General features: G+C 44.8%; 1 protein-coding gene across 5 annotated transcripts; it reads left to right on the top strand.

The window, feature by feature from the left end:
- The first annotated feature begins 3,691 nt into the window (after positions 1 to 3,691).
- LOC5521146 (Golgi-associated plant pathogenesis-related protein 1) lies at positions 3,692 to 13,959 on the top strand. 5 transcript variants are annotated; one of them, XM_032366500.2, is made up of 7 exons: positions 3,692 to 3,965; positions 5,125 to 5,179; positions 6,679 to 6,870; positions 11,746 to 12,081; positions 12,172 to 12,366; positions 12,555 to 12,812; positions 13,498 to 13,959. In XM_032366500.2, exons 3-7 carry the CDS (start codon positions 6,681 to 6,683, stop codon positions 13,524 to 13,526), a joined length of 1,008 nt encoding a protein of 335 aa, XP_032222391.1. In that variant the 5' UTR covers positions 3,692 to 3,965; positions 5,125 to 5,179; positions 6,679 to 6,680; the 3' UTR covers positions 13,527 to 13,959. The 5 variants fall into 5 exon arrangements, with proteins under 5 accessions (XP_032222391.1, XP_048580165.1, XP_032222392.1 ...); XM_048724208.1 differs by having other exon boundaries at positions 3,949 to 3,960; XM_032366501.2 differs by lacking the exon at positions 3,692 to 3,965 and adding an exon at positions 4,831 to 4,979.
- Positions 13,960 to 14,744: the final 785 nt, after the last annotated feature.

Genomic DNA, 14,744 nt, shown 5'->3' with positions numbered 1-14,744 from the left:
ATATAATAAATATTTCCTTTTTGGAACGCAATGGCACAAACAGCGGGAAAATAACGGTTTAGCTTGATTGCTTTTCTTTAGTTAAAAAATAAACAAGACTTATTAGAAAAAAATATGTGAAGAATATTACTTTTTAAGCCTTTTCCTTAGAGTCACTAAAATTAAAACCTGCGTCAAAAAGATAAATAATGGAGTTCTCTATCTTATTAAATATTTATCTTTATGTAAGATTATTATCCTCTCATGTTTAACTTTAACTTAAAAGAGCTTCTAATTAAAATGTCTTTTCTTTATCCCATATTATCGCGTTCTTATTTACAGTAATCTGTAAGAGACTTATTAACTTCCATACTCATACTTACATGGCAAATGCTTTGCGTTTATTGATTTCGTCACGTCATCCAATACAGAAATTAAAAAGTCATTTTTTATCAATTTCAAGCATGTTGTACTGTTTTGCCAAATAAATCTCGTTTTTTAAAATTTTATTTTGGTTAATGAATGTTATTTGTTCCCTTGATCAATGTTCAAAATAAACAGACGCGTGTCTGCATGTTCAGCAGGGATCAAAGAAGGGCGTTTTCGCGAAAGTGGAGGTTTTCGCGTGTAATTCACGCTTAAAGGGGACAGTTTTCGCGTGTAATTCACGCTTAAAGGGGAGGTTTTTGGGTGGCTTAAAGGGAAGGTTTTCGCGTGCAATTGGCTTATATCTGGCCGCTTACAAAAAGATATGTGGACTCTGGAAACGAGGCTGGGGTTGTAAACTCTATGATCCATTCGATATATCATGCAATGACCAAGAGGATGGACCACATAGATTCTTGTGGGATCCCCAAACTTGCTTCTGTCCTAATAGTGTAACGTTGATTTCAAAGCCTTGGGTCGTTTCATGGTAAACCACAGGCTTACCATCCTCCCGTTGTTATCATCAGAATTATTTCCCGTAAATGATCTATTACAAAATAAAGGTCGAATGAAATCTCATAAAGCTGTCTTTGATGTAAAAAATCCTAAAAAATCGAAATCTTATCAAAGACAACTTTATGAGATTTCACTCGACTTTTATTTTGTAGTTATTTACGGGAAATAATTCTGATAATAACGGGAAGATGGTGCCCTGTGGCTAAACTCGAGACATGGTCCCTCTAAGTAAGAGCCGCTCAACTGTGACGCGCTCACATGTTGAATTCCCCAAGCTTGTTTCCGTTCTAGGTGTAACGCTGATGTAAGAACCTTAACATGCGGTATAGTAACCTTGAGACATCGCACACATTGCAGCCCTCGACATATGATCCAATATTTGTCATCTTCCTTATCATCACCACAGCCATAAGGACATTACCATTACCGCCAGTAGTTTCAATACAATAGTCACCACTCAAAACCATCACCATCGCCAAACAAAATCAACCTCATCACAAACTGAACTGGTTCCATGTTGATAAAAGATGAGTCTCTGGTCGTCCACTGCGCCAAGTCTCCACTGCGGCAAGTATTCAAGCTGCGCCTTTCGTGAGCTGTGTGATCATTTCAGCGGCGTAGCCAGGATTTTTAACAGGAGGGGGCCCAAAAGGCCCGGTGAAGGCATTTTCTCCTGTATTTCAAATAATGTCTCATACATTTACTGTATTTTTGGCTGCTAAATGGGGGGGGGGGGCAGCCCCCTGGGCCACTCCCCTGGCTACGCCCCTGTCATTTTATGTTCATCTAACATTATTGGGCCGGAAAGCACGCTTAGCTTATCAGATAGGATTGGATTAGTTTCTCACAATGACCATAACCATTTTGCGACCGTTGTTTTTTTTGAGACGCTTGCTGCATACCGGATATTCGCGCAAATCCCAGAGGTGGCCCTTTGGTTAGAACCAATGAAATGAATTTAACACCTGTGGGGCATTGACTATGTGATTAACGCAGTCTTTAATAAGTCCACAATAACCCAAGCATTACGAAAACGACGGTTTTGAAATTCTCCATAAGGAATAAAATTAAGCACAATGAAATATTGATTTCAGTAGCTGGAAAAGTCTGTGCGCTTATAAAATCCAAATCCCAGGCACAAGCAGTGCGACCAAGTAGTTTCTTGTGAATATCGCGTATCCAAATACAAGCACACAGTATGTGATGACGACTATGAAACCAGTGGTCGGGTTGACTTTGCGCCGCGCTTCACGGTCACTAGCATCCACCATTCCGTCATTGAACACAAGCTTCTTCTTCTTCTTTTTCCCTGTTGAGCTCGCCTCTCCCAGCTGGTTCACCACGTCCATCATCTTGAGAAGAACTTATCGGGTTCTTGAACACTGTTGGCGTATAAAAGTTATTTTTTAAAGCTCCAGAAAGAGAGGTTCTCGTTGGTAAGAGCTGTTTCGTTCCTTTGATCTTTGACTCGTATTATCACTTTCTCTTTACTTCGTTGATTATTAATAAAGCGCAAACCAGTGCTTGATTCGGTGAAATTGTCAGATTAAAAAAGATAATTTCTCAGCATTATATAAATCGCTATGCACTTAAGGTCGTCTTAGATTTCTTTCAGTTTTTTTTCTTATAACAATAAATTCTGTCCAGTAAGTAAGGCTCGTTGAAGTACTTTCGATTTTGTATATCTATGGACGTTTTTTAATGTTACCAACAAAATTCTTGCGCTGCGGTCAAACGTGACGTACTCGGTATATGGCGTGTGTGCAAGTATTTCGGTTTCTACACTTAGTAAAGCAATGGGTTTCCTGTGAGGGAGCGGTCACTTGTACTTCCGGTTCGATTTCAAACCAAGAATTTCACTTTCTTTTTGATCTACTATATTTTCTTTTGTTAACCAAAACAAGCAGCACATATTTCCACACAAAAAATAAGAAGACAGTTCTTAGCCACTCTCTTGCTCACATCACCTTTTTCCCGTACTACCGCTTGTTAGAAAATACGTTGGTGCGATTGTGAAATACTGCAGGGTGACGCTTTACACATTCTGAAATCTCTTCTACAAAGGCCACCAAAGTTTCCGTTATATATACGGGTGTCTGCTTTCCGTAATTACACAAAGATCCTGTCTTTAACTTTAAATTAGCCCCTCCCTTAAAGAACGCTCTACCATCAGCCCTCACTACCAAACAATTACATATCAGGTAAAGTTTTCAGTCTTTACGGACGCTTCCATAAGCCTTTCCGGCGGGGCTTTTGCGGCTGAAGAAGAAAGACTAGCTGTTTCACGTTCTGCAACTCAGGCTTTCGTAATCCTACAATTTCTATAAACCTATAGACGCAAGCTTTTTTTAATCGGGTTTTTCTTTTCAAACGGAATTGAGCTGTTACGATGCTTTAATGAAGTAAGCGCCCCCCTTTGAACGATTTGATTTGTTCGTCGCAAAATCACTCAATCATGGTACAACAAAAACAAACCACATACTTTAATTTCTACTGGTCTTAACACTTTCGTTGTTTGGCATATATTGCTTGGGAGTTTTGCCAGGAAATCATAAAATCTCTTTTACGTGGTCTCAAGAGAATAACAAGAATGTCATAAGCGATAATCGTGGTATCTAAAAAATCTCACATGTTAAAGATTTGTTATGTTTATATGTATTTATTCATTAACTTGTGTTTGTGCAAAGTGCCGCTGAGTCAACAAAGGGCTCCCTGCCATTCAAGGACAAATGCGGTATCCCACATATTTACATAGTCATCCAATTTGAATACTCTCTCCCCTCTCGAGCTCGCGCTGCGGTACAGGTAAACGTTTGCGATGAGTCAAGGTTATTTCAGTTCTTTGTTTTTAACAAAGTAGCGGTTACCTATAGCCTCGGTTACCCTGTGGAGACAGAACATCACTGAGTAGTGGACATTGAGAGAAGGCGTCTTAGCGCTGTAAATCTCTCTGAAAATTCGAAGTTCTGATATCTGCTCCGCAAAACTTAAAAAAGAAACTTCACTGGACTTGCAACCCTTTACTCCTGGTTTGGTTTGGTTTGGTAAGTTTATAATGGATGGTTTAATGGTAATATTTATTGGAACTTAAAGTATTGGCCAAGAATTTTTAAATGATTTGATTTTATCCAAAAAATCATTGAAGTTGTTATATAGCCTTTATTAAGTGTTTTTGAGTAATAAAAACTTTTGTCGAATTACAGGGACATCAGTTTTCTCTTTGTCAAAACATACAGTCAGAACCTGTCAAAACTCAAGGAGCTGTTCAGCAATAGCTCTTTAAATGGTTATGAATAGGTTAAGATTTTCTAATTTAAAGCGTTTCATTACCAAGGATGTTAAGTTCTCTTTGGATAAGATGGCAACAATAGGACCGTTTCTCATAAAATTATAATAAAATAAAGTTTGTTTATGCGTTCGCCCTTTTAAATCACCATACAACAAGCTCAAAGCACGCTACTTTTTATGTATCTATTTTTAGTTTAGTAGCTAAAAGGGGGATGTAGCTTTGCTTATAGGTACTCATGTGGTTCGTAGGAGAGGGGAAGGGATCCTTCTTCTGGCTTCAATTAGAACTTAACTGTTCTCTTCGGTCGGTCTTCGGTAATCAGGCGACCATGGGAGGCCCTTGGCTTCCCTGTCATGACATTAGAAACGCATCGCAAAATGAATGGATTAAAATCTATATAAACTGTGTTACGCCGGCGAAAGAGGGTTTTCTACCAAATGAATTGATAAAGAGTCTTACTACGCCGAATTTTTGTTGGTACGCTGTAGCCTCACCGATCAAGACCCCCCTAAGGTTTCTAGCCACATGTAGCCGCGGCGTTCTTGCCCCATTGTCTACGCACTGGTCCCCTTAGTCTGAGGGCCCCCCTGGAGAGCCAGAGAATACATTATTACCAAAGCTGCCCACAAGAGAGATAGACGTGCGCAACCCTTGCGCGAATACGCCGGTTGTGAGATATAACGCATTCACTCGCAATGACACTCCTAGAGGAAGTCATATGAATGAGTCATAATATTTAGGAGCTGCTCAGAAGTCCTGAATACCGGAAGTGAGCTCACTATCCCTGACTCAGCTGAGTGTTTTGACCTCTTCCCCTACTTCCGGCAAGACAGTGGAAATCTTCTCGCGTAAAGTAAACCTATTTTCGAAGTTAACGTGTGCATGTACTAAACATTTGAAATCCTGCCCTGTAGAATTATACGTCAAAGAACAGAGAGAAGACGGAGGATTGCGCTGAACTGGACTGAGGTAAGAAACGAAAGTGTCGAAACATGATCTACAGCTTGGAAGATCCCGTGTTATGTCTTTATGTTTAAATACCGTCTCAGTAGGAATTGAAGGCTATTATCATTTAAGCATTTAAAAAGAGTCTTTTATCAATATATAAATCACAGAACCTGTGTATGCCTCTATATTTCCAGGATTTTATTTTAGCTTGGAATCTGTCCTAGTTTCCCTATGTAAACACTGAAAAACAATCCTTATAATATGATATTTTCATTTTATCACAGGAAAGAACAGTTTCACATTCATATCAAAATCTAATTACATGCGATAAAACGTAAACAAATTATGATTTAATTAATTAGTAATGGGTAGATTCTTACCGAGAAACCTCAATTCTACAGTAAGTTAACCAAATGAAAACAAACATGGGCTAGTGGCAAATCTCCTTGCCTCTAAGGACATTCGTTTATCGCTTATAAGAAAGCGTCTGCATTTTAATAATTGGCTTGTCCTTTGATTTATCTCGATCTAGATCAAAGAAATATTTCCGTAAACCTTATGTATTAGATGAAAGGAAATTTACCAATATAGACAAAAATACGAATACTTAATTAAAGAAAACAAATGTTAAGCGAAAGTTCCCGATCTTGGCATCATATTTCTATTACCGGCATCCCCCCCTCCCCTAGCCTAAATCACGCTCCCCATTTCTTATCTGAAGTTATATATTTTGCTTCAGTCGTTCTGTGATCTTAGATATATATGGCATCTATATAGCTTCTTGATTAGCAATCGTTTTTTTTTTTCTCACTAGATGCTTGTTTAGCAGAATCTCGTGATTCGGGGTACTTGTGATCTTTACAACAATTCAAGTACCTCTCTCGACAGACTACATAAATCTCCTGAATTGTTTAAGGAATGTGCTTCACGTGATACCCAGTTGATAACGCCGATTAGAATCGAAGGATTCGAGACTGAAACTAAGGACAGCTGCGCAGGAAAGAGAGACTACCGATTAGATTGATTATGCACATTCTTTCTTCGCTCACAAAATAATCTAGCCTGCGATATATATAGCGGGGACCTTTATGGGGAGGGAGATCCGGCAAGGGGACCGTTGTATTTCCGAGCATGGAGTATTTTGTGGAACTCTAGTCCTGGGTTTAGCCAAGGTTCTAATGTAGCGCGGTCCTAACAAATTAGTAGCCACCATTCTACTAGTAGGAAGTGTTCATTAAAAACCCTGAGGTGTGTGTGTGGGGGGGGAGGGGGGGAGGGGGGCAGTTTTTTAGCAGGAAACCTTAAAATTTTAGAGCCTCCCTTCAGTGTAAATTACCTCTAGGGTACTTAACACTCAACGTTTTGAATTTGTTAGTTTATTTTTATTGAATACACACGGTATTGCATCGGTGTTTTCCTCATCACATTTTTAGCTAGGGTATATTTATGATAGCAAATATCGACAAAGACGCCATTAGACGACAAGTTTTCATCCATAATCTGTATCTTGTTATTTGTAGCCATGCCAAACAAATACCAGAAAGAGTGCTTAGACTCCCACAATGCCTATCGCGCCCAGCATGGTGCGCCGCCGCTCAAGTGGTCAGCGAAACTCGCGTCAGACTGTGACAAGTGGGCTAAAGACCTCGCGCGCAGAAACACCATGCAGCACAGCAAGGGGGAGTACGGCGAGAACCTGGCGTTTGCTTCAGGTGAGTGACCTATACCACGTGACAAATAGCACGTGACTATGGCGAGAACCTGGCGTTTGCTTCAGGTGGGCGACCTACGCCACACGTGACAAATAGCGCGTGGCAAATAGCACGTGACTTTGGCGAGAACCTGGCGTTTGCTTCAGGTGGGTGACCTACGCCAAGCGTGGCAAATAGCACGTGACTAGGGCGAGAACCTGGCGTTTGCTTCAGGTGGGTGACCTATACCACCTGACAATTAGCACGTGACAAATAGCACGTGACTATGGCGAAAATCTGGCGTTTGCTTCAGGTGGGTGACCTGAGAATCTGGCGTTTGCTACAGGTGGGTGACCTACGCCACACGTGGCAAATAGCACGTGACAAATAGCACGTGACTATGGCGAGAACCTGGCGTTTGCTTCAGGTGGGTGACCTACGCCACACGTGACAAATAGCGCGTGGCAAATAGCACGTGACTATGGCGAGAACCTGGCGTTTGCTTCAGGTGGGTGACCTACGCCACACGTGACAAATAGCGCGTGGCAAATAGCACGTGACTATGGCGAGAACCTGGCGTTTGCTTCAGGTGGGCGACCTACGCCACACGTGACAAATAGCGCGTGGCAAATAGCACGTGACTATGGCGAGAACCTGGCGTTTGCTACAGGTGGGTGACCTACGCCACACGTGACAAATAGCACGTGACAAATAGCACGTGACTGCACGTGACTGGCGAGAACCTGGCGTTTGCTTCAGGTGGGTGACCTACGCCAAGCGTGGCAAATAGCACGTGACTAGGGCGAGAACCTGGCGTTTGCTTCAGGTGGGTGACCTATACCACCTGACAATTAGCACGTGACAAATAGCACGTGACTATGGCGAAAATCTGGCGTTTGCTTCAGGTGGGTGACCTGAGAATCTGGCGTTTGCTACAGGTGGGTGACCTACGCCACACGTGGCAAATAGCACGTGACAAATAGCACGTGACTATGTCGAGAACCTGGCGTTTGCTTCAGGTGGGTGACCTACGCCACACGTGACAAATAGCGCGTGGCAAATAGCACGTGACTATGGCGAGAACCTGGCGTTTGCTTCAGGTGGGTGACCTACGCCACACGTGACAAATAGCGCGTGGCAAATAGCACGTGACTATGGCGAGAACCTGGCGTTTGCTTTAGGTGGGTGACCTACGCCACACGTGACAAATAGCGCGTGGCAAATAGCACGTGACTATGGCGAGAACCTGGCGTTTGCTACAGGTGGGTGACCTACGCCACACGTGACAAATAGCACGTGACAAATAGCACGTGACTTTGGCGAGAACCTGGCGTTTGCTTCAGGTGGGTGACCTACGCCAAGCGTGGCAAATAGCACGTGACTAGGGCGAGAACCTGGCGTTTGCTTCAGGTGGGTGACCTATACCACCTGACAATTAGCACGTGACAAATAGCACGTGACTATGGCGAAAATCTGGCGTTTGCTTCAGGTGGGTGACCTGAGAATCTGGCGTTTGCTACAGGTGGGTGACCTACGCCACACGTGGCAAATAGCACGTGACAAATAGCACGTGACTATGGCGAGAACCTGGCGTTTGCTTCAGGTGGGTGACCTACGCCACACGTGACAAATAGCGCGTGGCAAATAGCACGTGACTATGGCGAGAACCTGGCGTTTGCTTCAGGTGGGTGACCTACGCCACACGTGACAAATAGCGCGTGGCAAATAGCACGTGACTATGGCGAGAACCTGGCGTTTGCTTCAGGTGGGCGACCTACGCCACACGTGACAAATAGCGCGTGGCAAATAGCATGTGACTATGGCGAGAATCTGGCGTTTGCTACAGGTGGGTGACCTACGCCACACGTGGCAAATAGCACGTGACAAATAGCACGTGACTAGGGCGAGAACCTGGCGTTTGCTTCAGGTGGGTGACCTACGCCACACGTGACAAATAGCGCGTGGCAAATAGCACGTGACTATGGTGAGAACCTGGCGTTTGCTACAGGTGGGTGACCTACGCCACACGTGACAAGTAGCACGTGACAAATAGCACGTGACTTTGGCGAGAACCTGGCGTTTGCTTCAGGTGGGTGACCTACGCCAAGCGTGGCAAATAGCACGTGACTAGGGCGAGAACCTGGCGTTTGCTTCAGGTGGGTGACCTATACCACCTGACAATTAGCACGTGACAAATAGCACGTGACTATGGCGAAAATCTGGCGTTTGCTTCAGGTGGGTGACCTGAGAATCTGGCGTTTGCTACAGGTGGGTGACCTGAGAATCTGGCGTTTGCTACAGGTGGGTGACCTACGCCACACGTGGCAAATAGCACGTGACAAATAGCACGTGACTAGGGCGAGAACCTGGCGTTTGCTTCAGGTGGGTGACCTACGCCACACGTGACAAATAGCGCGTGGCAAATAGCACGTGACTATGGCGAGAACCTGGCGTTTGCTTCAGGTGGGTGACCTACGCCACACGTGACAAATAGCGCGTGGCAAATAGCACGTGACTATGGCGAGAACCTGGCGTTTGCTTCAGGTGGGCGACCTACGCCACACGTGACAAATAGCGCGTGGCAAATAGCACGTGACTATGGCGAGAATCTGGCGTTTGCTACAGGTGGGTGACCTACGCCACACGTGGCAAATAGCACGTGACAAATAGCACGTGACTAGGGCGAGAACCTGGCGTTTGCTTCAGGTGGGTGACCTACGCCACACGTGACAAATAGCGCGTGGCAAATAGCACGTGACTATGGCGAGAACCTGGCGTTTGCTTCAGGTGGGCGACCTACGCCACACGTAACAAATAGCGCGTGGCAAATAGCACGTGACTATGGCGAGAATCTGGCGTTTGCTACAGGTGGGTGACCTACGCCACACGTGACAAATAGCGCGTGGCAAATAGCACGTGACTATGGCGAGAACCTGGCGTTTGCTTCAGGTGGGCGACCTACGCCACACGTAACAAATAGCGTGTGGCAAATAGCACGTGACTATGGCGAGAATCTGGCGTTTGCTACAGGTGGGTGACCTACGCCATGTGACAAATAGCACGTGACTATGGCGAGAACCTGGCGTTTGCTTCAGGTGGGTGACCTACGCCACACGTGACAAATAGCGCGTGGCAAATAGCACGTGACTATGGCGAGAACCTGGCGTTTGCTTCAGGTGGGTGACCTACGCCACACGTGACAAATAGCGCGTGGCAAATAGCACGTGACTATGGCGAGAACCTGGCGTTTGCTTCAGGTGGGCGACCTACGCCACACGTGACAAATAGCGCGTGGCAAATAGCATGTGACTATGGCGAGAATCTGGCGTTTGCTACAGGTGGGTGACCTACGCCACACGTGGCAAATAGCACGTGACAAATAGCACGTGACTAGGGCGAGAACCTGGCGTTTGCTTCAGGTGGGTGACCTACGCCACACGTGACAAATAGCGCGTGGCAAATAGCACGTGACTATGGCGAGAACCTGGCGTTTGCTACAGGTGGGTGACCTACGCCACACGTGACAAGTAGCACGTGACAAATAGCACGTGACTTTGGCGAGAACCTGGCGTTTGCTTCAGGTGGGTGACCTACGCCAAGCGTGGCAAATAGCACGTGACTAGGGCGAGAACCTGGCGTTTGCTTCAGGTGGGTGACCTATACCACCTGACAATTAGCACGTGACAAATAGCACGTGACTATGGCGAAAATCTGGCGTTTGCTTCAGGTGGGTGACCTGAGAATCTGGCGTTTGCTACAGGTGGGTGACCTGAGAATCTGGCGTTTGCTACAGGTGGGTGACCTACGCCACACGTGGCAAATAGCACGTGACAAATAGCACGTGACTAGGGCGAGAACCTGGCGTTTGCTTCAGGTGGGTGACCTACGCCACACGTGACAAATAGCGCGTGGCAAATAGCACGTGACTATGGCGAGAACCTGGCGTTTGCTTCAGGTGGGTGACCTACGCCACACGTGACAAATAGCGCGTGGCAAATAGCACGTGACTATGGCGAGAACCTGGCGTTTGCTTCAGGTGGGCGACCTACGCCACACGTGACAAATAGCGCGTGGCAAATAGCACGTGACTATGGCGAGAATCTGGCGTTTGCTACAGGTGGGTGACCTACGCCACACGTGGCAAATAGCACGTGACAAATAGCACGTGACTAGGGCGAGAACCTGGCGTTTGCTTCAGGTGGGTGACCTACGCCACACGTGACAAATAGCGCGTGGCAAATAGCACGTGACTATGGCGAGAACCTGGCGTTTGCTTCAGGTGGGCGACCTACGCCACACGTAACAAATAGCGCGTGGCAAATAGCACGTGACTATGGCGAGAATCTGGCGTTTGCTACAGGTGGGTGACCTACGCCACACGTGACAAATAGCGCGTGGCAAATAGCACGTGACTATGGCGAGAACCTGGCGTTTGCTTCAGGTGGGCGACCTACGCCACACGTAACAAATAGCGCGTGGCAAATAGCACGTGACTATGGCGAGAATCTGGCGTTTGCTACAGGTGGGTGACCTACGCCATGTGACAAATAGCACGTGACTATGGCGAGAACCTGGCGTTTGCTTCAGGTGGGTGACCTATACCACGTGACAATAAGCACGTGACAAATAGCACGTGACTATGGCGAAAATCTGGCGTTTGCTTCAAGTGGGTGACCTATACCACGTGACAAATAGCACGTGACTATGGCGAAATCTGGCGTTTGCTTCAGGTGGTTGACCTACTTCTTATATCTCTTCATTTCCGCTCTATTTCACTTAATTTGCTAGTCCTCCATCTCAGGCTGTCACTAGCGCCCACCATAACGCGAAAAAAAACTCCCCAGTTTATCCCGCACTTTCTAGACTATCACTAAATGATATGATGTTACATTCTAGGGTACGAATTATCTGGGGGACGAACAACAGAGATGTGGTACGATGAAATTCAAAAGTACCGATTCAACAACCCCGGCTTTTCCTCCGGTACCGGACATTTCACCCAGGTAGTTTGGGTCGGATCTCAGGAGATGGGGGTCGCTAAAGCTGTCAGCAAGAATGGAGCACACTATGCCGTAGCACGGTACTATCCTGCCGGGAACGTCATCGGCCAATTTCCGGAGAATGTCAAGCCAAAGGGATCTAAAGTCACTAAGGGTGGCAAGCGCGCGCCAAGGTTTGCTGGCGATGGGGCTTCGGAGAGGAGTAGACTGACTCCAGATAAGGACAAACCACGTGAGTTATTTACGGACTATAACCGATGTTGGCGTGACTTAGCCGCTGTGATATAATCTTGATATAATCTTCATTTGCTTCATTTTTCAGAAAACGCGCGCGAATTCAAGAACGACATTCTTAAGACACACAATGATTACCGCGCGCAACATGGCACGAAAGCTCTGAAATGGAACGCAAGACTTGCATCTGAAGCACAATCGTGGGCCGAGAACCTAGCTCAGAGGAACGCCATACAACACAGCAGCTCCAGGGAGTACGGAGAGAGCATCGCTTATATGTCAGGTAAGAAGTGAACTCAAATCGAGTGTTATTAAATATAGAGCATCGGTTAGAGTAGTGATGGATTGTGCATGTTTCTCTAACTCAAGACTCAGTGGTTTTCTGAATGACCATTGTGAGATTATCCTATTCGACCACCTTCCTCTTTTTGGAGCAGCAAACATTTTGCTTTCTGTTTCCCCTATGTCCAGGTGCCGTACTGACTGGGCGTAAAGCCACCGATATGTGGTATGGCGAGGTGGACAAGTACAGATTTGAGAATCCAGGGTTCTCCACCAGTTCGGGGCACTTCACGCAAGTCGTGTGGGCGGGGTCCACAGAGATGGGTGCTGGCAAGGCAACAAGTTCCTCTGGGGCGCACTTTGTGGTCGCGCGCTACACTCCTCCTGGAAATGTCATGGGGCAATTTCCTGAGAACGTTAAGCCGAAAACAGGGGGAGGCATTGGAGGTAAGCTACAAACCTCAAGATCTATTTGCTGTTGTCGTTGTTATATTTTTATACACAACCGACTGTAAAACGCGAGCTCTGATTGGTGAAGAGGGGTTGTTGATAAGAGTTGACACACACGTTTCACTGCATTGCGTGCGGGTTTTTTTTTTACCCAAAGATTTTTGTTAAAAAAAGAAATCTCATTTATTTGTGCTTCTGTCCTCTAATAATGCCCGGATGACTTCGCAACGTGTCACGAACAGCTGGCAAGCGTTGCGTACTTTTTTGTTAATGACACGCTGGATTTTTAGAGGAGAGATGCAATTCATGATGAGATCTATTTAAATAACCTCAAGAGGAATCTTTGGTGGTCTAGCTCCCCAAAGCACCCCTGTTTTGCCTGTCCTGTTTTGTGATATACCTATCTAGAGATACGTTAAGTGGATGTTCTGCCTTGTATTCGTTCAAGTTTTCTATTTTGAGCCGGACGTTTCTTGCTATCTTTGGCCTTTGGGCCAATGTTGGCTCATTCGCGAAGGAGGTGGCGCAGGCGGGAAAAATGTTCTAGCTACGGCCGTAAGCTGTCTGTCAGCGAATTAATTACATGCTGGTCTCTCTGCTTCTATGTCAAATCTCGATCACTCCATGTCCTGCAGCTCAGGAATGTGCCCAAAATCTGACATTATATAAATGCGTGTTTCAGGCGGGAAGAGCTGCTGTATCATCCTGTGATAGATGGCGTCGAATATTATCAGGTTGTGGCACTACGAACGACAGGAGCAGCCCGAATGGCTTGGGAAATAACGAACACACAAAAATAGAAGATGTGGATATTTTGAATGTATTTTGATATAAAAGAATGAGCCCACAGAGGAAGAATTTTGTATCAATCACCAGCATTATGCCAAATTGATATTAGAATCCTATTATAGAATGGGTTATATTACCTGCTTTCGGGGTGAATTTATAGGTGGGTGGCGAAGTCAAATTCTGATTTTTTTTTTTAAACAAATATACATAATCAATAGAGTTTTATATTGTATTTTTGCATTGCCAAAAACACTAACCTCACATTTGTCTACTCTATTAAAATGGCATTTTACACGTAGCTAAATGTATGTTAGTAAGCTTTTTGACAATGTTATTAAAACAGGAATGATTTTGAGACTTGTTGTCTGTTTTTGGTGAAAAAAGTTACTCTAAGTGTATTTCATATGCCATATGCACCGCAGCTGGGGGAGGGGTGTATAATTGGCGTTTCGCAGTAGGGGCGGATACAGGGGAGGGTGGATTGGGTGGATATCTACCCCACTTTTTTAGCAAATTTTTTTTGAAAAGTCACTTTGTTTCAAGAAACTACGGAGAAGGTACTGTCCATGTGCCATCGCCTGTTTGACTTTGCTGACGTGATCTATGTGACGTACCAAATCCACTGGATCAGTAACAAGCCGCCTATCCGGCCATTATCGACCCCTATTTTGAAATCCTCTTCCTCCTATCGGCCGATTAGTGCCCATCAACTTTCCGTCATATGTATAATTCCCGCGTGTCCAGAACTTTTCATACAATCCTTGCAGATCCGAGTATGCATGCTTTTGTAAAAGCCACTATATCAGAGGTCATTTTAAGTTCAGCGAGCCATTTCCACATATTTTTAGGGATAGTTCCCCCAGCGCTCCAATAACAACGGGTACGATCTTGACTTTCACTCCTAGAGCCTCTGTACATCTCTCTTCAAGTCCTGGCATTTATTATTATTATTGTTATTATTATTATTATTATTATTATTATTATTATTATTATTATTATTATTATTATTATTATTATTATTATTTTTATTATTATTATTGTTATTATTATTATTATTATTATTATTATTATTATTATTATTATTATGTTTTGTTTGTTTAGGGGGCGGGAGGGGGGTGTTATTAAAGCATTATTAGTATT

This window comes from Nematostella vectensis, chromosome 2 (assembly GCF_932526225.1).
Source record: "Nematostella vectensis chromosome 2, jaNemVect1.1, whole genome shotgun sequence".
NCBI classification, from domain to species: Eukaryota; Metazoa; Cnidaria; class Anthozoa; order Actiniaria; family Edwardsiidae; genus Nematostella; species Nematostella vectensis.
This window is presented reverse-complemented; position numbering and strand designations above follow the sequence as displayed.